Raw genomic sequence first — 22742 nt, forward strand, 5'->3', positions numbered from 1 at the left:
TCTTATACTACAGCCCATAACTGGTTGGTTTGGATCAGTTTTTACTTTTTAGTCAAATAACATGTTTATTACATGGATTTAATATTTATATCTTATGTTTTTTATACTGCCAATAAATTATTCATTATTAATTTATTAATTATCATTGACTCTAAAACAAAAATAATACAAATCAATGGTGAATTATGTGTTGACAGTATAAAAACTTTACACAATGCATAGATTTTAAATCTAGAACTTTCAAGTATGCAAACATTTAATTTAACATTAATAATGTCCATCTGAACTAAAAATAAAAATGGGAATAACAAAAATAATTAATAATTTTGACAGAAAGTATTAACTAATAAGTAATAACATTTTTAATAATTAGAAATATGAAAATTTTACATTTTAGATTATCAACTACAAGGTTAATAGGTTCGGAACTAAAATAATCTTCATTTTTTATATGTAATTAGTATATGTTCAATATAGATCAATCTGATTTCTGAAATTGGAACAAAAAACCAAACTGAATTTGTCGGCTTAATAAAAAAACAAATTGAATTGGTCAGTTTATAAAACCAACCCAATATCATCCAAACAATTTCAGTTTTGTTGTTTGGAGTTTTTGGACTAGTTTAATTAATTCAACATTATTCAAACAATTTTGATTTTTTGGACTAAATTTTATTTCTTTTTTGGATCAATCTAGATCGGAACACTCTTATTATTTCTTATTTGGCAAACATGGTCTATCAGTGGGTGGTTTAAGCCCAAAAAGGAAGTAGTGCCAAAAAATTTAATGAGTTTAGTTATAGGGTAAATGATTTTAAAGATCCCTAACTTAGACCTAGTTTGCATAGGATGAGATGAAGTAGGGACAGAGACTAACTCTCTAGGTGTAGTGGTAAGACTAGGATCAAAATCAGTAGATACAGGGTCAGTGGTTTGACTAGACTCAATAGGGACATCAAGATTGTTTGGAGGGGACAAATTATTAGACAGAGGTATAGACTCACTGATGTCAGTGTTGACACTATGAGGTATTTGATGAGGAGAACCAGAGGAGACAAGACTAATAGGAGTAGGAATATAGGGATTGAAGGAGGAAATAGGACTAGGTGTGTGTGAGGGAACAAGAGTAGGGTTATAAAAAATTAAAATATGATCTGGAGATGTAGTGGTTGTAGGAGTGGATGAAGAAGAGTGAAAGGGTGTAGCATAGGGAAATCTATGTTCATTAAACACAACATCTTTGGATATGACAATTTTACCATCACTAGTAAGACACTTGTACCCTTTGTGAGACAGTGAATACCCTAAGAAAGTACATTCAGAGGATCTAAAGTCTAACTTGTATTTGTTAAAGGGTCTGAGATTGGGAAAGCAAGAGCAGTCAAAGACTCTTAAGGATAGGTAGTCTGGACTGGTATGAAAAAGTAGTTTATGGGGAGATTGGTAAGCTAGATTGGGATAAGGCATTTTGTTTATTAAGTAAATAGCTTTAAGAAAAACATGATCCCAAAACTTCAAAGGAAGACACCCATGAGCTAATAAGGTTAGACCAGTCTCTACAATGTGCTTGTGTTTTCTCTCAACTGTCCCATTTTGGTGATGAGTATGAGGACAAGCTACTCTATGAGAAATACCCAATTTGGTCAGATAAGAAGTGAAAGGCCTAAATTCCCCACCCCAATCACTTTGGATGGATTTTACAGTTTTATTGAACTGAGTTTTAACCATTGTAAGGAAGGTATCAAACAAAGTGATGGTGTCTGACTTTAATTTTAGCAAATAGATTGAGGTGTGTCTAGTGGCTGCATCAACAAGTGAAAAATAATATCTAAAGCCAGTGGTGGAGTCAATAGGTGCAGGTCTCCATAAGTCAGCATAAAGCAAATCAAAAGGATTGGGATATGTATTAATAGAGTTAGAAGCATGCAGTTTATGAGATTTTCCTAGACAACAAGCAGAGCAAAAATTCAAAACACTTTTATTGCAGTGAGAAATTTTACAAGTAGTAAGAACATTGGAAACAACTTTGTCGTTGGCATGCCCTAACATACAATGCCAAAGGGAGTAACTAGAAGAACCACTAGTAGTGTTGTGTACAATTTTATTAACAGAGAAAGGAAATCTAGGAGGAACTTGTTGCTTAGAGACATCAATAGTGGAAGGTCTTGGACAGATTGAAGGCTGCAAATCATGAAAAGCATAGAGTCCCTCTGAAGTGAGAGTTCCTCTTAGCAGAACCTGCTCCGTAGCTTGAGATTTGACAAAACAATGGTAAGGATGAAATTCAAAATAACATAGGTTATCTTGTGCAAATTGTGAGACACTAGGTAAATTTTTGGTAATAGTTGGAACAAGCAATAAATTTCTAAGAAAGAGAGACACTTGAGGATTAAAAGATGAATAAAAATTGGAATTTCCCCAAGAAGAGATAAGAATACTAAAACCAATACCCATATATATCTGATTTGCAGTGAACTTTTCAGTTGGCTCTTAAACCATAGCAGGATCAGATGTCAAGTGATTGGTTGCACCTGAGTCAGGATACCACACAAGGGGATTGGTATGGTGACCAGGAGCACCACTAGAAGATGAAGCTGTCATGGCATATGGAGAGCCAAAGTGACATTGAGCAGCAGGAAGAGAAAGTTGAGCACCAGAAGCAAACTGATCATAATGTCCTGGGTAAGAGCCCATAGGATGTGAAAACTGAGGTCTAGAGTATGGATTGAAGTTCCTTGGAACATGAGGATAGTAAGGTGATACAGAACTGGGATAATGTCTGGCCATAGGTGCAGTATAAGAAGAATTATTGTAAGGTGGTAAACCAAAATTAGATGGAGCTCCATAATGATCTGAACCATATGTAGAAGGTGTATAGTAACTATATGAAATGTCATGACCATACTTGTTACAATATTCACAAAATAGAGAGCTACTTCTTGGTCCAGCATCACCACGTGAACCAAAACCACCACGTGCCTTGCCACGATTACCACGAAAATTACCTTTGAACCTTGGAGTACCATTAAATTGAGATGGAAGTCTTTCATTGCGTCCCCTAGGTACAGAAGGTGACATAGGAGACATAACTGAATAATGTTGCATATGTGAGTTAATAGGCGAAGGACTAGAAGGAGAAGCAGCAACAACGTTAACAGATAACGCATCAGAGATGGATTTGGTGCGATTTCTCTCTAACCTAGCTTCAAAGGTTAAAAGATAAGACTCTAGAAAATTAATTGAAGAAATGTCCTCTTGACTTTCAACTATAGTGATTAGATTGTGAAATTCTTCAGACAATTCATCAAGAATACAATCAATGTGTTCAGCTAGGGTTATAGGAGATCTAATCGAAATCAAAGAATCAACAATCACCTTGATCTTCTTGAGATACTCTGAAATCGTACTTGAACCTTTAACAATTGACCTTAATTGAGCCTTAAGTTTCCTACCTTTGGATTTTGTTTGTGCATGACAATACTCACTGATTTCGCGCCAAAGCTGAAACAAATGTCTGCAACCAACAGCTCTAGGTTGCATATCTGGTGAAAGAGAGTTGAGAAGCTACGAAAGGATCATTTGATCTTGTTCTTCCTAGCTTATATACGATGGATTAACGTGGCAGAGAAGACGATCCTCTTCTCATAGGTATTTTTCTAGAATATCGTCACCAGAAACAAACCTAATTGCGCGATTCGATGTGAGAACTGCCATAGTGAACTGTTTCCACACAAGAAAGTTGTGTTCGACGAGCTTCATTGACGAAAGAGGAAGAGTGAGGGAAGGAGAAGAAGTGCGCAGAGGAGAAGTCATTGATGGAGGAGAAACCAGGATCTTCAGTAACGTGAGCCATTGGAGGCATGATACCATGTAAATGTGAAAATGAGCAAAGAAGAAAAGAGAATTGAAACTGAATCTGAGAGAAAAGTGTAATTGAATTTTGGAAGTTACAAGATATTTTGTATTTATGAAAACTTGAGAAATACAAGAGAGGGAACTCTTATTTATAAAGTTCTAATAAAAGCAATATTATTTGGTAAGTAGAATAGCTAAAACCTAAAGATACAAGAAGAAATAAAGCTATTCTTAACAAACAAATTACCAAACTAATTAACACTCTGTTATTACAAAATAACATTGAGTTCTAATAAAGATTATCAATAATGTGAAAGACTTTAACAACAAGGAATTCATTGTAGTAAATATATCACCTAGCAATGCGTATAAATACATATGACCCTAGGTACACACTTTTTAATATTCATCTCTTTTAAGAGGACTAACATAGTCCTGATTTTTTTGCTTGATACATACTACCAATGTTCTAACCTTACCATGCTAAATTAGCTAACGTTTCTTGCAACTCCAGTTTTTCTAAATGAAAAGAAAGTGAAAAACAATCTTAACCTCTTCTCTACAACTTAACAAAAATATTGTTTTATAGGTTAAAAAAGTCAAAGAATTTGCGCAAACAGAAATCAGGCATGCACAACTTTTTATGTAAACAAAAACTATTGTCTGGAAGAAGAAAAAACCAGATATGCTCAATTTATTGACAAAAAATGAGCTTCATGCGAGTGTTTCGAAGGTAAGTTTATTTTATTAAGTTACAAGTTTATAACCTTATATTTGATGAAAGCTTAAAATCTAAACATTCAAGATATTTTACATCTATTAGCTAAAGGTATTAAAAAAGTTATATTCAATCACCTAGTTTATCATATGTCAACTCGTAACTTATAATTAATTACATGACTTATTATAAGTTTTCAATTCAAGTGACATAATTTTTTAACAAATGTTCAAATCCACTAATTTTTTTTAAATAAGCATTTATTTTCCTATTTGACACTCTTTTTTTCATAATTTTTTTCCTTTAAATCTCAAAATTTGTTCTAAAATGATTTAAATGCTTAAATATGTTTTTGTCAAAAATTTATGACTATATTATCCTAATTTTAGTCTCTATCCCTTTTAAAAGTATTTACTTCCACAATTTTTAGTCGATATTGATTTTTGTCCTCTCTATTAACTTGAATGAAAAACTTAATACTCAAAGAGATAACAAATATGTTGGATAACCTAACAGGGGTAAATAGGTGTATTGATGTATGATTTAAACTTTTAGGTTTTAAAAGATATTATCATATGTTTAACCTTGTTTAATGCATCAAAATCATAAAGTTATGTATGAATGTTAATGCCTAAAATCATGAAGTCATATATGAATGTTAATTTCATATGCATCATCATCATTCTAATTTGTGAGATTTTCATTTGATTCATCTTTCCTAAACTCTACCCATTCAAAACCAATGGCGAATCTTAACCACAATTTTAGGAGTGCGGGTTTATAATATACAAACAAATAAAACTTGAAATCATTAAAATTATATAAAGTTTAATCCTTTCCAAGTTACATATTTTATATTGTGACTACTACATATAATCTTTCATCTCAAAACTTATTGAATCAAAATTTGTATGGTATATCTAAAAATTGATTTTATAAATGGTGAGTCCAATTGAATCTTATAATATACATAACTAATACTGAAAATAAACATAAATTATATTTCACATGATATTTAATAGACGTGAGCATATTTGAAACACAAGAAAATTATTGAACTATAAAAAATTGTAAAATGATAACCAAAATTGAAGCCATAATAAATACAAATTCAAAGAAGACAAGTGAGTAAGTTCTAAATTTATAATAAGAGAAAGTGATTATAAAGGAAGAAGATAAACAACATGTGAAGAATAAGGATGAAAATGTGAAGTGACAAGGGCACATCTTTCTTACAAGTTCATTTACATTTATTTGTGATGAAAAGGTGAAGAATAAGAACTATACTAAAGTGGACAACATTTATATGAGTTGGATCTTAATAGTGAAAACGTTTAAAGTGGGCCTCTTAACCCAACTCATTTAAATGAAAAAGCCTAAAAAAAACCCAAAGTTTATGTTAGAAATTAGGTGCACAAACTCTTAAATGTGGCAAACAACCTATATTCACATTTCATTTGTGATTCAGCTATAATTCTTCACCTATTCCTATGCTTAGTTAGAATATTTCTTGGGGCTGCTGCCCCACGCTCCTTTCAACTTCACCACTGTTCAAAACATCTTAGGATATAAGAAAATAAAAATTATTCTTAAGTTTTTGTTAATTCTCTTTGACATCTGAACTTGAGCCTTCAATATTGTTTTTGATTTAATTTTGTCCATATATTCATGTTTTATCTTTATCAAAATTATGCAAAACACATTTGCATTCACAAAAAAGACTAAAATTAATTCATTTTTAAATCATATAATTATGATTTTAGTTATTGCGTATTTTAAAGTATTTAGTCATTTTATATTAGTATTCTTTTCACGCAAAATTAATTCCAACCGAGAATGGAAGATTTAATACATAAAAAACACAATAATAAAACCAACAAGAATTATAAATATAGGAAATATAGGGATAAAATCATATTTAAGTTTTGTTTAAATATTTTCACACGTTCATAATGCATCCAAGACACACTTTCTCTTCCTCATGAAATTACAATACCACTGTCACTCACACCAAGCCGCATTAATTGTAGGAGATACTGTCTGAACTTACGCGCTGAAATTGATTCAATATATAGAGAGAAAGAAAGATGGACAATTCATAGAGAAACTGCATTTAAACCAGCCACAATGTGTTCAAGGGTAAATGAAAGAAATAAGTTTTGTTTTAGATATCTCAATCATAATAACTTTCCATTTGGGAACACAATGCACGAGGCTCTCACTTAGTGTGATGTTTGGGGTAGTAGATGTACATATCTTTAGTCGAATAACTTGTGGAAATAGTCTGTTTCCAGGTTTTTAATCCATAATCTATTCTTTATTTACAAAATAAGTGAAATTTTTAATTGGAGTTGCTTTACAATGTCATGCATCTATCATACACTTTTCATTAAAAATTTGGATTTTGTTTGTTGCATAAGTTTCAATTATTTTCCTCTCTTTGAGTTTTCATGATTAACCCTCTGTTCTCTATATTTTACTTTCAGAATCTTTTTGGATTTGGCTATAAACTGAGTGATTCCAAAGCAGTGGCTCAACTTATTCAGACATATGCAAAAACTAAAGAATTAGGCAAAGGAAAACAATTGCATGCTCAATTAATCCGAGGAGGGTATTTACTATGCACCTTCCTCACAAACCACTTACTCAACATGTACTCCAAATGTGGAGAATTTGGTTATACCATCAAACTGTTTGATAGAATGTCTGACAGAAACACGGTTTCTTGGGCAGCGATGATTACTGGGTTTTCTCATAATTTGAGGTTTCGCGAGGCTGTGAATACCTTTTGTCAAATGAGGGTTGAAGGAGAAATAACCACACAATTCGCCTTGTCAAGTGTGCTTCAAGCTTGTGCCTCTCTTGGGTCAATTCAGTTTGGTTCACAGTTGCATTGTCTTGTTGTCAAATGTGGGTTTTGTTTTGAACTGTTTGTTGGTAGTAATTTGACTGATATGTATTCGAAGTGTGGGAAGGTGCTTGATGCGTGTAAAGTTTTCGAGGAAATGCCTTGTAAGGATGAGGTGTTGTGGACGTCAATGATTGATGGCTATGTGAAAAATGGAGTTTTTGAGAAAGCTTTAATAGCTTATAAGAAAATGGTCATTGATAATGTTTTCATTGACCAGCATGTACTTTGTAGTACTTTGAGTGCTTGCAGCGCACTTAAGGCTTCTAGTTTTGCGAAGTCCCTTCATTCAATTATTGTGAAGTTTGGATTCGAACATGAGAGTTTCATAGGAAATGCCCTTACAGATATGTATTCAAAGTCTGGAGATATGGTAAGTGCTTCAAATGTCTTCCATATTGATTCTGGTTGTAGGAATATAGTGTCTTTTACTGCTATTATTGATGGCTATGTTGAGATGGATCAAATAGAGAAGGCTATAAGTGCGTTTGTAGATTTGCAGAGGTGGGGAATTGAACCTAATGAATATACATTCTCTAGCTTAATCAAGGCTTGTTCTAACCATGCAAAAATCGAACATGGAGGCCAGTTTCATGGGCAAGTTATCAAATTCAATTTTGTCAGAGACCCTTTTGTTTGTTCAACACTTGTCGATATGTATGGAAAGTGTGGGTTGCTTGACCATTCAATCCAATTGTTTGATGAGATTGAAAATCCAAATGATATTGCATATAATACATTAGTGGGAGTTTTTGCGCTGCATGGTTTAGGAAAAAATGCTGTTGAAACTTTTAATTGGATGATCCACAGAGGACTCAAACCAAATGCAGTAACATTTATCAATCTTTTAAAAGGATGTAGTCACACAGGAATGGTTGCCGATGGGTTAAACTACTTTTATTCCATGGACAAGATTTATGGGGTTGTGCCTAGAGAAGAACATTATAGTTGTGTTATTGATTTACTAGGTCGAGCTGGAAAGCTTAAAGAAGCAGAAGACTTTATAAATAGCATGCCTTTTGAGCCAGATGCTTTTGGCTGGTGTTCTTTTCTCGGGAGTTGTAAAATCCATGGTGATAAGGAAAGGGCTAAAGTTGCTGCAAACAGATTGATGAAGCTTGAACCTGAGAATAGTGGGGCTCATGTTTTACTTTCAAACATTTATGCAAAAGAAGGACAATGGGAAGATGTAAGAAGTTTGAGGAAGATGATAAGAGATGGGAACATGAAGAAGTTGCCAGGTTATAGCTGGGTTGATATTGGAAATAAAACCCATGTGTTTGGGGTTGAAGACAGTTCTCATCCTCAAATGAGAGAAATTTATGAAAAACTTGATAGTCTCCTTGATCAGATAAAACAAATTGGGTATGTTCCTCGAACAGAAACAGTTCTGATTGACATGGATGATACTTTGAAGGAGAAGCTTCTTCATAATCACAGTGAAAGGATTGCTGTTGCTTATTCGCTAATAGCAATGCCAACCGGAAAGCCAATCATTGTCAAGAAAAATTTAAGAGTTTGTGAGGATTGCCATTCTGCCTTAAAATACATTTCTAAGGTTACTGGGAGAAATATCATTGTTAGGGATATCAGCAGGTTTCATCATTTCTCCAATGGTTCATGTTCCTGTGGAGATTACTGGTAATGCTTGAAAGATTGAAGGATTTTGGAGATATCTGATGTTCCAACCTACGAAACCATGGTGAAGGAATTTCCAAGGACCTGCATTTATTTTCATGATGATTTGCCTTGCCATTTCAAAACAAGTGGCATGTCCATGGTGAACCAATTTACTATTTACCAGGGTTGTCTGTTCAAGTTTTCATGGTATTCATGTCGTGAAATTATTTAGGACATGATTTATTAAAATTTATTTCCACTTGGATGATTGATCACATTCGGCTGATAGCGTTATCATGATTCATATGGGGATCAATATGACACTCAAGATAAATGTTCTTCAGTTTCAAATATTACTGGTATTAGTTTCCCAAGTGTTGATGCTTCAGCTACTGCACCAGGGTGAAGTGCAACTGATGAATTGGAACAAGGTGCCTATCAAAGCAAGGTAGTGTTCTTTCACACGATTATCAAAAGCAGCTGAGGCAAGGTGGGTGTTTAGGTCAAAGATGAGATTTCAATGATTTTGGAGTATCTTTTCCCATTGCTGGGCATTTGATTTTCATTTCCAATCACTTTGACAACCTCATGTTCTGGAAAACTCAACCAGAAACTGCATTCACATTGGTTCTTTACTCCTTTTGTTGGCACACTGTTTCTGACTCAATGTCTCCTATACCAGGTTGACTGAGCTAATAAACCCCATCTCTTGCTGTTTCACTTTTAAGCCAGCTCTAGCTCAGAGTACATTGAGGGGATTTTCTGATGAGTTTTGGGGAGTGACAATGAGATGCTGAGCTCAGAAAGAGTATCCATGAGGGCGAGCCTCGATGCAATGGTAAGCTTCAAATCTCGGAAATAACTTTTTCACTTGGGAAGGTAAGACTGCATACATTATCATCCCATTAGATAGGATCCTTGTGCATTAGGTGCCCTTTATTGTGATTCTCTTAATACGACACTAAATGGATTCTGAGCTGGTGATAGTAAATAGATTCTCTTAAAATTCAGTAACTGTTTTTATTGTCTACTTGTGCACTTGTTCAAATTTTTTAAAGATAATTCCTGAGGTCCTTTTGACTTATTTTTGTTCTCTTGTTCAGTATGCTGTTGCTGAACTTTTCATATTAATATGAAGCAATACTATAGTATTAATTTAAATACTATGCACTGTATTTTATAATAGTACTAAGTGTAATAAGAGTTCAGAGTTAGCTATTATGTTTGTTGTTTTAATGTAAAGTTAGCTAGGTATATAGATAGCATGCAGCCCAAGCTATCTCATCTATCTTAACTATAAATACCTATCCTTCCTACTATTGTCACTAACTTTGATTAATAAAATTGAGAGTTATTTCTCTCTTCCTCTTCCCTCTTCACATGGTATCACGCTAGCTACTAGCTAGCTATGGCAAACCAGTACCACCAGGACCTATCTTTCTTCTCCACCATTTTCACCATCTCAAGCTTCACCATTACAGATTGTTTCTTCTCGTCTTGTGCTTCAGCTTCCATCAATGAAGTTAACAGAAAATAATTTTCTGGTTTGGCGCCATTTGATGCTAACAACCCTAACTTCTAATCGTGCAAATTGATTTGTCCTTGGCACTGAAATTCCACATCGTTTACTCAGTGGTGATGACGATGGACTAATCAATCATGTAAGTTCATCCTATCGCTACGAAGAACAGGATCAATCCGTTTTCTCTTGGATTTTGAATTCTCTGTTTGAAAACCTTCAACCTAGGGTTGTTGGTTGAGTTCATTCCTGGCAGTTGTGAGAGGAGTTACATTCTTTTTGCAATTCTCATACTAAGGCTATGAGTCGCCAATTGAGGTCTCAACTTCATTCCTTCTGTCAAAGCTCATGCACAATCTCGAAGTACTTCATGAAGGTCAAGGTATTAGTTGATACACTCATTTTCATTGGTTCTCCTATTACGACCCCTGAACATATTGACTATATTTTGGATGGATTGAATGAGGAATTTCAACATGTTATTACTTCTATTGAGAGTCAACCTGAATTGTTCCTCCTGGCCTTTGAACTTGTCTTGAGGAATAGAAGCAAAGCCTTTTCTGATGCACTTTCTGCAAACGTTGTTGTGGGTTCCTCACCCTCGTTGTCGCCTACTCCTGTGAATTCACATCCACAATCTCATCAATTTCATTCATCTTTCCAACCTTCATTTTTTGCTCCCGCATCTAGTTCTGTCACTATAGTGCCTTATGGAAGCTGTCGTGGGAGTCATAATTGTGGTGGCAGAGCTTTCAATCGCCCACCATCGTCTTATTGTGAGTTTTGTAACCACCATGGTTATGACGTGTCTGTCTGCTACTGTGACTCATACGGTTATGGGGGCCAACTGTCCTACTCCCCTAGGTTTGGTGCACCTATACATCATTTTAGTCATTTCCCTATGCCACATCAACATAGTCTAGGGTTTAGTAATTTGTCTGGGCCACCTAGAGATGAAGCTTATTCCTACACTGGTGACTCTTGGTTCAATCACACACGACCTACTCCCTCAACATAGACTAGAGCTCCTTACTCATTCCTCTCTGCTTGGGTGCCCAACTACTGGACCTCTCTATAATTTGTATGCTATGATTGCTAGCGTGAGCAACAAGTATTCAAGGCACATGACATACTTTCGTGACTTAGACCCACTTCACCTCTGATCCTTCTTTGGTTTATAAACCAACTGAAGACTTTGGACCTGAACAAATCTTCATTGGTAATAGCATTGTTATCCCTGTTAAATAGACTACAAAATCACATTTCTCTTCTCCCCTTGACTTAAATAATCTACTACTAATTCCGCCCATAACCAAAAACAATATTAGTCTATTAAAATTTGCAAAAGATAATTCATGTTATTTTGAAATTCATGTTTTGTGAAATCTGATGATACTAATGAGCTATTGCTTCAAGGGGTCTTCTTACAAAAGATGGTCTCTATGCATTTCATGGATTTCTTCCAAAATATGTTTCTTAGTTGTTCCTTGGTGTCTGATAACGGAAATAAATCTAGTTCCTCTAGTTTGCCTAGTCATAGTTCTACTAGTAGCAATATGACTATATTATCTAATCCATATTTTCTATGGCACTATAGACTTGGTTATCCTCATGAGACCACTCTTAATCATGTACACGATCATTGTAAGATACCTCATCCAAATACAACAGTTTTTTATTTCTGTTCTTCTTGTTGCATGGGGTACAACATGCAGAATTTTTGCCCATGCCTATAGTATTGTTTATCATTCCTCTTTTGATCTTTTATATTGGGATCTGCTCCTGCTCATTCTATCTCACACTTTTGTTATTATATTTCTATTGTTGATGTTCATATGAAGCATACTTGGATTTTTATGTTGAAAGAAAAATCTGAAACAGCACTACCTATGTTTCTTAAAACTTGTTGGTGTAGCAGAAGTGGTTGTTGTGTAATGTTGACCACAAACTATCAAATAAATGGCATGCAATAACTAGAAGTGAAGAAGAAAATAATATCTGTTAGCAGGATTGGACTAATTATGCATTTGTGTCCATGAGAGTGTTCATTAACTACCAATATATTATTAGATGTTAGGATTACAAGCTCTAGTATATACATGGGCAAGGCCCATATGATGCTTCTAATTGGGGCAAGTTATAACAAGAAATTTAAGCCTACCATATAACATTGATTTCTTTCTTCCATTTCAATAATAGGCAATGTGAGAATTTATACAATAATATATTTTAAGTATTCCCCAACAAAATTCAATTTTGTAAGTCTATAAAAGTTTAAGAAAGTGATTTTGGAGGTAAATTTAGACCCTTCACCCAATACCTAAAGTCTTTGGGTATCATTCATAAGCTCTGATGCTCTCACACTCATTACCAACACGGAACAATAAAAAGAAAATATAGACATGGTGTTGTAATTATAATTAATTTCACTTTGCTTGCTCATTAATAGATTACCTACTCCATGTCTTCAAAATAAGTCACCACATCATCTACTCTTTGGTCTCAATCGTTATTATAATAGTTTTCAGATGTTTGGATGGTTTTGTTTTCCTCTACTTAGACCTTACAATAAGCATAAACTTGAATTCTGATGCTCTGAGTGTGTTTTCCTTGCTTATTCTACCACTCGTAAGGGGTATAAATGTTTGTCTAAGATGATAGAATATATATCTCTAATGGTGTTCAATGAATATTTTTTTCCTTTCAACTCAAAATCAATCATCCTTCTTCAACATCTAATTGTGCACCTCGTGACACTAATCAACCTATACACTTCAGTACACCAACTTTTCCTCATTCTACAGAACACTTCATTTCCCAAACCTCAAGTCCCAATCAAATACATCCTAATCCTTGTAGTGTTCCTTCGTAATGAAATCCATACTTAAACTCAATTTCTCATCTTCCTTCTCTAAATCCTAATTCTAATCTCAACATGAATAGTATTTCTTCATCTATCCTTACCTTTATCACCTCCTATTTCTACCCTTTCTATACCAAATTCATCCACTAGTCACACCCCTTTATCCCATTCTTCCTCACATTCTCCTCACTCCACTATTCCAGTCTCGTCTAGTCCTAAATAAACCAAGTCAAAATCTGGGATTTTCAAAACCATAGCCCAACTTCAACCCACTAATGCAATTTATGCCTTAGTTGATCCAGTGTGGCAGCAAGCAATTCAAGCATAATATGATGCCCTCATTGTTCTGGGAACTTGATCCTGATTGTCTCTACCTCCTCAAACATACGCTATAAGATGTAGTGGGTTTTTAGGGTTAAAGAAAATGTTGCTGGTCTTGTCACAAGTACAAGGCAAGACTTGCTGTTAAGGGGTTTAATAAAAAACATGGTGTAGACTATAATGAAACATTCTCCCTTATGGTCAAGTTAGTCATAGTCAGTCTTATTGACTCTTGTTGTTTCCCATAACTAGCCTATTGAGTAACTATATGTCAACAATGCTTTCTTAAATTTATTTCTTGATGAGGAAGTGTACATGATACAACTAGTGAGTTTTCAACATAATGATAAAACCTTGGTGTGCAATTTATGATTTCAAATAGGCTCCTAGAGATGATTTGAAAGACATATAATCTCTTGTTAAAATTGGGTTTCAAGTGAGCAAATATGATAGTTCTCTCTATTTATACTTCTCCGATCCATAGGATTTATGTGTTTGTCTATATAGATGGTATGGTATTATAGTTACAAGATCCTTCGCGTTAATCAAAGTCATCAAAGACCTTAGTTCAACAAATGCTATTAAACAACTTGGAAAACTAGATCAAGAAGTCAAACATCTTTATGATGGATCTCTATTTCTATATCAATCTAAATACATCAGAGATCTCCTAGAAATAGCTCATATAATATCATTCAAACCTATGTCTACTTATATGGTTAGTAATTCCAAGCTTACATAACAAGGACAAATTATTATGAAGACCTTACCTTCTATAGGAAAATTGTTGGAGCATAATATGCCACATTAATAAGATCGGATATTATTTATAGTGTAAATAAAGTCTGTCAATTTATAGGATAACCTCTTCATACTCGTTGAATTGTTGGAAATAGAATTCTTATGCATCTACACGATATTGTTTTCTTTGGATTATCTATTAATTCAACTATTACTATAACTCGCCTAACTAACATCATTATGTAATGTTGATTGGGCTTCAGACCTAGATGATAGGAAATCAACTTCTAGTGCATGTTTATTCCTAGATACTAATCTTGTCACTTGGTGGTCCAAGAAACAACATACAATATTCAGGTTTAGCACAAAAGCTCACTAGAGAAATCTAGATCGATCTTCTCAGGACCCGGCGTGGGCAGAATATCTGCTCAATGAGTTGAAATTCTCATATAATCCCCCACTATATTATGTGACAACCTCGGTACTATGTTACATAATCTCTTCTAGACAACATGACTAAGTACATTGTGTTAGATCTTTACTTTGTCAGAGACACGATCAAAAACAAACTCTGACAATAAAACATGGGCCCTCAAATTTTCAAACACCATATATTCTAACTAAGTCTTTGTATACTACCAAGTTTGTTGCCCTTAGAAATCAATTGCAGGTCATAAACTACTACTTAGTGCAGCACCCTCAATTTCAGGGAGGATATGCTGTAGAATAGTATTAACTATTAAGTGTAACAATTAAGAGTTAGTTATTATGTTTGTTGTTTTAGTGTAAAGTTAGCTAGTGTATAGATAGTTTGTAACCCAAGGTATATCATATATCTTAAATATAAATATCTTTCCCTCCAACTATTATAGCTAGTGTTGGTTAATATAATTAAGATTGTCATTTCTCTCTTGAGTATTTTATTTGGTTTAGGGTGGAAAATAGAATGAGAGATGATAAAAACAAAGAGTGTGGTAGAGAGAAAATTGAAAAAATGAGTTGATTATAAAAATTGTACGATATTGGAGAAATATAAAAGAATTAAAAAAGAAAGAAAATATGTATTTATCAAATGATAATTTTACCCTTTTAAATAATAATGAGCACATTATAAAGATAGGCATACTATAGAAAATGCAACAAAAAAACTACACAAGCCTAACCTTTATTCGAACTTGAGATAATAAAGTGACTTACCACATTTATTTTTTTTCTTCTTTATATACTCTCTCCTATCAAATGAAAGCACAACATGTTCTTTGGATTCTTTTTTTTTTGTTCATTCTCTACTTAATCTCTCCTAATAGTTTGTGGTTGCTGAGATTTTGTATGTGATTGTTATGCCCTATTTAATATAATATTTGTAAGAGTAAATTACATTGACACTCATGAGTTTTACTGAAATTACATAAACTACCCTTCATTTTTTATACCTACACAAACCCTAACTTTTATACTTTCATTACACTGATCACCTTTGCATGAGAAATAAGTATGATTTTTTGAACAAAAATGTTAGAAATGCAATTAAGTTAAACAAAACATGGTATATTGTGGAGACAAATCCAAATAATATATGAGTCAATACCTCTTTATTATTTTTGGTTCGTTACGATATAGGATAAGAGTCATTTAAACAATATCTCTTTAAAATTGTTGATGTATTTTGCAATAAAAAATAATAAAATACATTGATTTGTATATTATTTGAATTTTTCTTTACAATATATCATGTTTTGTTTAACTTAATGACATTTATCACATTTTCTGTTTAAAAGATTACACTTATTTTTCATGCAAGAATGATCAGTATAATAAAAGTATAAAAACTAGGAAAGATTTATATAAATGTAAAAAGTGATGAATAATTTATATAATTTCAGTAAGTACTGTAATTAACTATATATGTAATTGTTAAATTGTACTCCCATGCTGGCTTCTTTCATTGCGTCTTATTGCCATGTGGAATTTTGCATCGGGATTGGAACAATTCCAGCGGTGTTGCGTATCCAATTAATATGTTATGACAAAACTTTGGGCTATATACTTATATTCATCAGCTATCTATATTATTTTTATTAATGTTAGTTAGCTTATGGTTTTTGTGTATCATTGTATGTCATCTTTAACTCCAAAGAGAGATGGATGAACTAATAAATCCAAGCTAAACCTGTTTATTGAAATAGGCATTGTGTAAGCTTAATAGTTTAACATATATATGGATATTACCTGAAAAATAGTATTTCTGATTTATTTATGTAATCCAGCGTCATTTTATATTAAATACTAATGAACTCAAAAATATTTCAAGATCAAATTTTCTCTTTTCAATTTACACGTACCTTTTTCTCCTAAAATCGTTTTGCATAAACTTTGTTTATTAAGAAAATAGAAATAAAATTTGTTTGCAATATTTTAGTATATATAATATGAATCTAATATTTCTACATTTTTAGTATAAAGATTTATGCACATTCAATATATTATCTATTAATCATTTGTATTACTTTTCAAAAAAAATAATGATAAATAAATATAAATGACGGATAATACAATAACAGTTTATAAAATTTTCATATAACATTATATACATTTTTTTCTTGAATAATATATATACGGCATGTTGCAGGGATTGCCAAAATACCCAACCCGTGAGTATTCCCTAAAATACTCACATCGCGTACCATAAAAATATCTTATGGGTAGAAACGAGTATCATGATACCACATAGTTATAAATTGTTTTTTAACCAATAATTTATACACATTCACTTTTTCTTATTTTATAATTATATATTATCTATTTATTATTATTTATAATAACTTTAATAATTGAAATATAATATAAATTTCATTATTAATGTAATAATTATTTTATATATATTAATTATTAAAAATATATAAATATATTTAAAAAATTATTGGGTATTCATAAAATATCAGAGCTAGTTCCATCCCATTGCCATCAGAACATGTTGCAGCTTGGACTGAAATTGGAATTTAGTAGTGGGACCCACTCGTAGGTGTCTAGTATTGACAGGGTGGATGCAGTCATGCCTTACGACATTAATTGACAAACATGCTTTCTTCCTAACTTCTGCGCTTCTTCCGTTTATCCGTTACATTTTCTTTCCCATCATTCTCCACGTGTCCCCTTTTCCTTGTTCTTTGCTACTTTGATCTTCACGTCCTATTTCGTCCAGTTAAAATTTTGCACGTTCTTCATTTGGTCCATGAAGTTGTAGAATTAGAATAAAGAGTACTGATTATAACTCATAATCTCATACATTAATAAATAAAAGAGTACTAAATTTATACAATGTCAGTATAAAGATGTATGTATAATTAATATATCATCTATCGTTTATTTGAATTATTTTAAAAAATTAATGATAATAAAAATGAATGATAATGATATAAAAACTTACACTACCAATATATACATTTTTCTGTAAATAAAATAAAATATGTCACTGCGAATGAACAATCATTAAATAAAGGAAAAATGTATATTACAATCAAGTTTAATTTTATTACAATCAAGTTTTAAACTTCTCTAAATATTAATACCAATTTTAATTTTATTACAAGTTTTAAACTTCTCTAATTCATAAAAGGGAATGTAGTATCTCCTACTATCAGGAGATAACATGTGTCATGTTTCATTATTTTCTATAAAAATATTTTTAAAAATAAACAAAATAGTACACATGTCATATTTGGCTAGAGGAGATAAGTTATCTCCTAATATGATGAGATACATTATTCTCTTCATAAAATAGGTATTTCTATTAAATCTCTGTTAATTTATTTAATGGTGAATTAGACCTTTAATTTTTTTTAATCTATACACCGTTAATTTATTTATTTAAAAACATAATAAAAAAATAGCAATAGTGATAACACTATTCTTCAGCCTAAATGATCAAAGAGAAAAATATATCTTGGCTCATCAAGTCTCAACATACAGTCCCCCTTCCCCCTTTAATATTCAACTTCAGCCCTCCTATTTAACTCTACCAGTAGAAAATCAACACCAATAACCATTTTAATTCCCTCATATTTCTCCTTTTCTTACATTTCCATAATTTCATTATCAATAAATAGTTAGAAGAGTTTATCGATAATTCAGATGATGAAGCAGAGGATATATATATATATATATATATATATATATATATATGACATTATAAGAGATGCACATTTACTTAAATAAATAAACAGTTAGATGTATAAAAGTCATGCAAGCAATCCTGGAATTCTTACAATCATGCCCAATAGTAAAGATGTTCAACAATTGTCTAACTATGATGATACTGTTAGATTGTTGAGCATTGATGGGAATGATAGCTCATAAAAATGGCTTGAGTTTAATGAGAAAACTGACTTGCATGAGTATACAGAGCTTGTGAATGAGATGAAATTTGACTCTAATGACACATTTGGAAAGGCTCTTATTAAGTAACCATCAAAAGAGGTTATGATATTAAGTACACTCATAATAACAAAAGTAGAGTCACTATTATGTGCAAGGATAAATGTGGCCGGAGGATTCATGCTTCTCTAACACAAGATAAGTCATGTTTCCAAATTAAGAGCTTCAACCTACTACATGAATGTGGAAGGCATTGCCAGAACAAAAGGGTCACAACAAAATGGGTTGCTAATAAATACCTAAAAAGCTTTAGGGATTCCCCTAACTAGGAGGCTAGCATTTTAAAATTTGTTGTACAAAGCGATCATATAAGGTAATTATATCAATTACGAAGCATATCATGCCAAGACTCTTGCTTTGAAAATCATACACGGTGATGAGGGCAAACAATTTGGGAAATTATGGAGATGTCATGCAGCTATTATATAGACCAATGTTGGTAGCATAGTAAAGATAAGAGTAGAAAACCAACATTTTCAAAGGTTGTATATGTGCATTGATGCTTGTAAAAAGGATCCTTAGCTGGGTGTAGAAAATTAATAGGAGTGGATGGGGGTGTCATTTGAAAACTAAGTTTAAGGGACAATTATTATGTGCTATTGGTAGATATGCCAAAAATAATATGTTCCCTATTGCTTGGGTAGTTGTTTAGATAGAAAACAAAGAGTCTCGGAGATGGTTTCTAACATTGCTTCTTCAAGACATTAGCAACATTGGAGATATAGGTTGGACATTCATATCCGACCAACAAAAGTTAGATTTCAATATTCACTTCATACAATTAAATCATAATTAACATAGTAAATAATTATTTTGTTTTGTTTACTTGTTTGGTTTAGGGATTAGTTGAGGTGTTCAAGGAGATTGATGTTGATAATAGATTTTGTGTTAGTCATATGCATAACAATTTCAAGAATGACAGGTTTAAAGGAAAAACATTAAAAAACTTGACGAGGAATGCTGCAAGAGCATATAGAGAGTCAGAACATAACCATTATATGGAGGAGATTAAAAAGATTGATACAATGGCTTATGAATGGTTAAAAAGAAGGAACCAAAACTTTGGTGCATGTATGCTAAATATCATTGTGTTTGGTTATAATACATCATTGAGTGATGTAGGTAATGAAATTTTGTCTAACAGAATGGCAATAAAATAGAAGGCAACAAAGAATCAAAATAAAGATCTTCAATGTGTTAAAATGAATACCAACATTAACACTGTAACTTGACTAATTTTCATAAGTGTCTATAATATAGTCTAGAAAATAGGTGTAACTAGGAACTTTGCAGGTTGACTCTTTAAGATAAATTCACTCCTAAGTTGAATTGTTGATATTTTTAAGAAATGGTGATCACCTCACCTTAATCAATATTATAATATGTATTGTGAGTATTGTGAATATTATAATGTATTGTGAGTATATGACCATTGAACTGACTCAAAGGAGAATTCCTAATTATCAATATATTACCTTTGAATTGTCAATATGATATTCTTATGAAGAAATATATATTTTCCTTAGACTTGTGATTACCATAGTAATTAACAAGTTATTTATTATATTTTGATATCGGACACCTAATGTCTTATTAGTTGAATGATTATAGAGTATAATTAAATCCTTGTAGAATTAATGATTAATCAAGAAAGAATTCATCAACTCATGGTAATGAGTTTGAGTTCAATAGAAATAAAGACTTTGGCCAAGGGGAATTGAATGAATGAAGAAATGAGTTTCTTAAGTCATTCACTACGAGTTAACTTATTAGAATTTGACAATTATACCATATTCTAGAGTTAACATAGAGTTGTAAAGATGGAAGGAAATATTATATTAATCTTCTAATGGTTCTAAATTAAAAGATATTACTTCATTTCTATCAAGCCGTTAAGGAGTGTTGCTAGATGCCAACCTTGATTAGTAAATTAATGAGCTAATTTACTAGTAATGAACCTACGAGGTCACACACTAACGAGTGTTCTGATTTTTGTTGGACGAGAAAATATTATTGATTAAATTAAATAGTTTAATTTTGTATATTTATTTTTAAGTGGAATATTATTTTACTTTTTGCTAGTACCAAAAATACAAATAATATTATCTAGTCATCTTTAATATAATTAAGTGAGACTTAGTTGTAATATTTCAAAAATTTAAAACTGATAGTCAGTTTTGAAAATCAAGAACCAAAATTTATGCTAAATTAATGGGTTGTTAATTGACACTAAATGGATTGAACGCGGTTTTGGTTTTATATATTATAAACCAAAATTTATGCTAAATAAATGAGTTGTTAATTAACACTAAATGGATTGAACGCGGTTTTGGTTTTATATAAACCAAAACTCAGGAAACCTTCATTGTAGAAAGTGACATAGGCAATATACAAAGAATTATATTACTTTCTTTCAATCCTTTCATTTTAGTTTTATGTGAGTTGAATTTTTGTTCCATGGATCAAGTGTTGATACAATAAAGATTGGTGTTGGTGTGGATACGCGTATAGGTTCTTCATACTTTTGAAGGAGAACTTTTTTGAAAGCCATCATAGTCTCCTGAGGTATTTTTACAAACATTTTTTGTCTACTTATTATAGTGTATGCATATTTTAACACAAATAGATGAATTATTTTCCGTTGTGCATCTTATGAACACGCTTAATAAACCTTCAATTGATATCAAAGCAAGTTTTTTGTGTTTTAATTTATGTTGCAATGTTAATTGATTTTTTGAAACTGAGTAAATTATTGAGATAATGATGACTTTAACGTTTTGGGTTGTGAATATTTTTTTTATTATTTCATCACATGCTGATTGCATGAAATTATTAGGACTAAGATATGAACAATTCTTAAAATTATTCAAACCTTTAAAATTTATTGAGTGTAAAATGCAAATTGGTGGACTGTAAATTTTTTATTCAATGTGTTGAATGTTCCTAATTTTTATTCACACACTGATTATTTTGTTTTTTTTTGTTTCCCACATATATCCTCACACTGGAGGCAATCCTGTCCTAGCCGGGAACATCCACAAGTATGTGGGGCTAACTCTCCCAGCGGATATTTTTTCCATCCACAAGACTCGAACCCGAGACTTTGCTTAAGAGGAATCAATCATGTACCACTTAAACTGATCACATAGTTATTGGCTTTTACATTCATCACATGACTTGAATGTGTTGGATTGTGTAGAGTTTTATGAAAAACTAAACAATCCTATGTAAAAGTTTGTATCCAACAAATACATATAATGAGTTATATTATTAATATTTTAAATAGTGCATCTACAAGAGTGTAGAGATCAATATGAAAGTATTTAATCATATAATTAGAATACTGTGACATGCTGAATATATTGGTTTTTATTGTTTGCGTTTTTTCACTCAATGATTGGGTTTTAATTCACAGTGAGTGAATTGTTTTTGTTAACATGTTGATTGTCACATTAATAAAAAACTAAACCTGGTTGAGCTAGTTATATGTGTTCGAAAAAAGTGAATAAATGTTTACAACAATATATCGGTTTACAATATATGATGTGATAGTTATTAATTAATAATGATTAATTAGTATACTAATATATAAATTAGATTTATATATCACAGTTACAAATTGCAGAATATATATATTTGTATATATTAATCATAAGTTTCATGTGATGAGGTGTGATGGACAAAATTATTTTAATGTTCTTAAAATTATTTTGTACAAGATACATTTTATAAGAGTGTGTTAATTATTTAATTTCAAGAGACA

At 32.0% G+C, this 22742-nt stretch overlaps 2 protein-coding genes across 2 annotated transcripts; one reads left to right on the plus strand and one right to left on the minus strand.

Moving 5' to 3' along the window:
- Window positions 1-693: 693 nt before the first annotated feature.
- Window positions 694-2454, minus strand: LOC109338075. The gene has a single exon (XM_019575208.1). It carries the CDS (start codon window positions 2452-2454, stop codon window positions 694-696), a length of 1761 nt encoding a protein of 586 aa, XP_019430753.1.
- A 4091-nt stretch (window positions 2455-6545) lies between these two features.
- Window positions 6546-10232, plus strand: LOC109338074 (putative pentatricopeptide repeat-containing protein At5g52630). Its single transcript, XM_019575206.1, has 2 exons — window positions 6546-6712; window positions 7060-10232. Exons 1-2 carry the CDS (start codon window positions 6701-6703, stop codon window positions 9124-9126), a joined length of 2079 nt encoding a protein of 692 aa, XP_019430751.1. The 5' UTR covers window positions 6546-6700; the 3' UTR covers window positions 9127-10232.
- Window positions 10233-22742: the final 12510 nt, after the last annotated feature.

The sequence above is a fragment of the Lupinus angustifolius genome, unplaced genomic scaffold, assembly GCF_001865875.1.
Source record: "Lupinus angustifolius cultivar Tanjil unplaced genomic scaffold, LupAngTanjil_v1.0 Scaffold_17_75, whole genome shotgun sequence".
NCBI classification, from domain to species: Eukaryota; Viridiplantae; Streptophyta; class Magnoliopsida; order Fabales; family Fabaceae; genus Lupinus; species Lupinus angustifolius.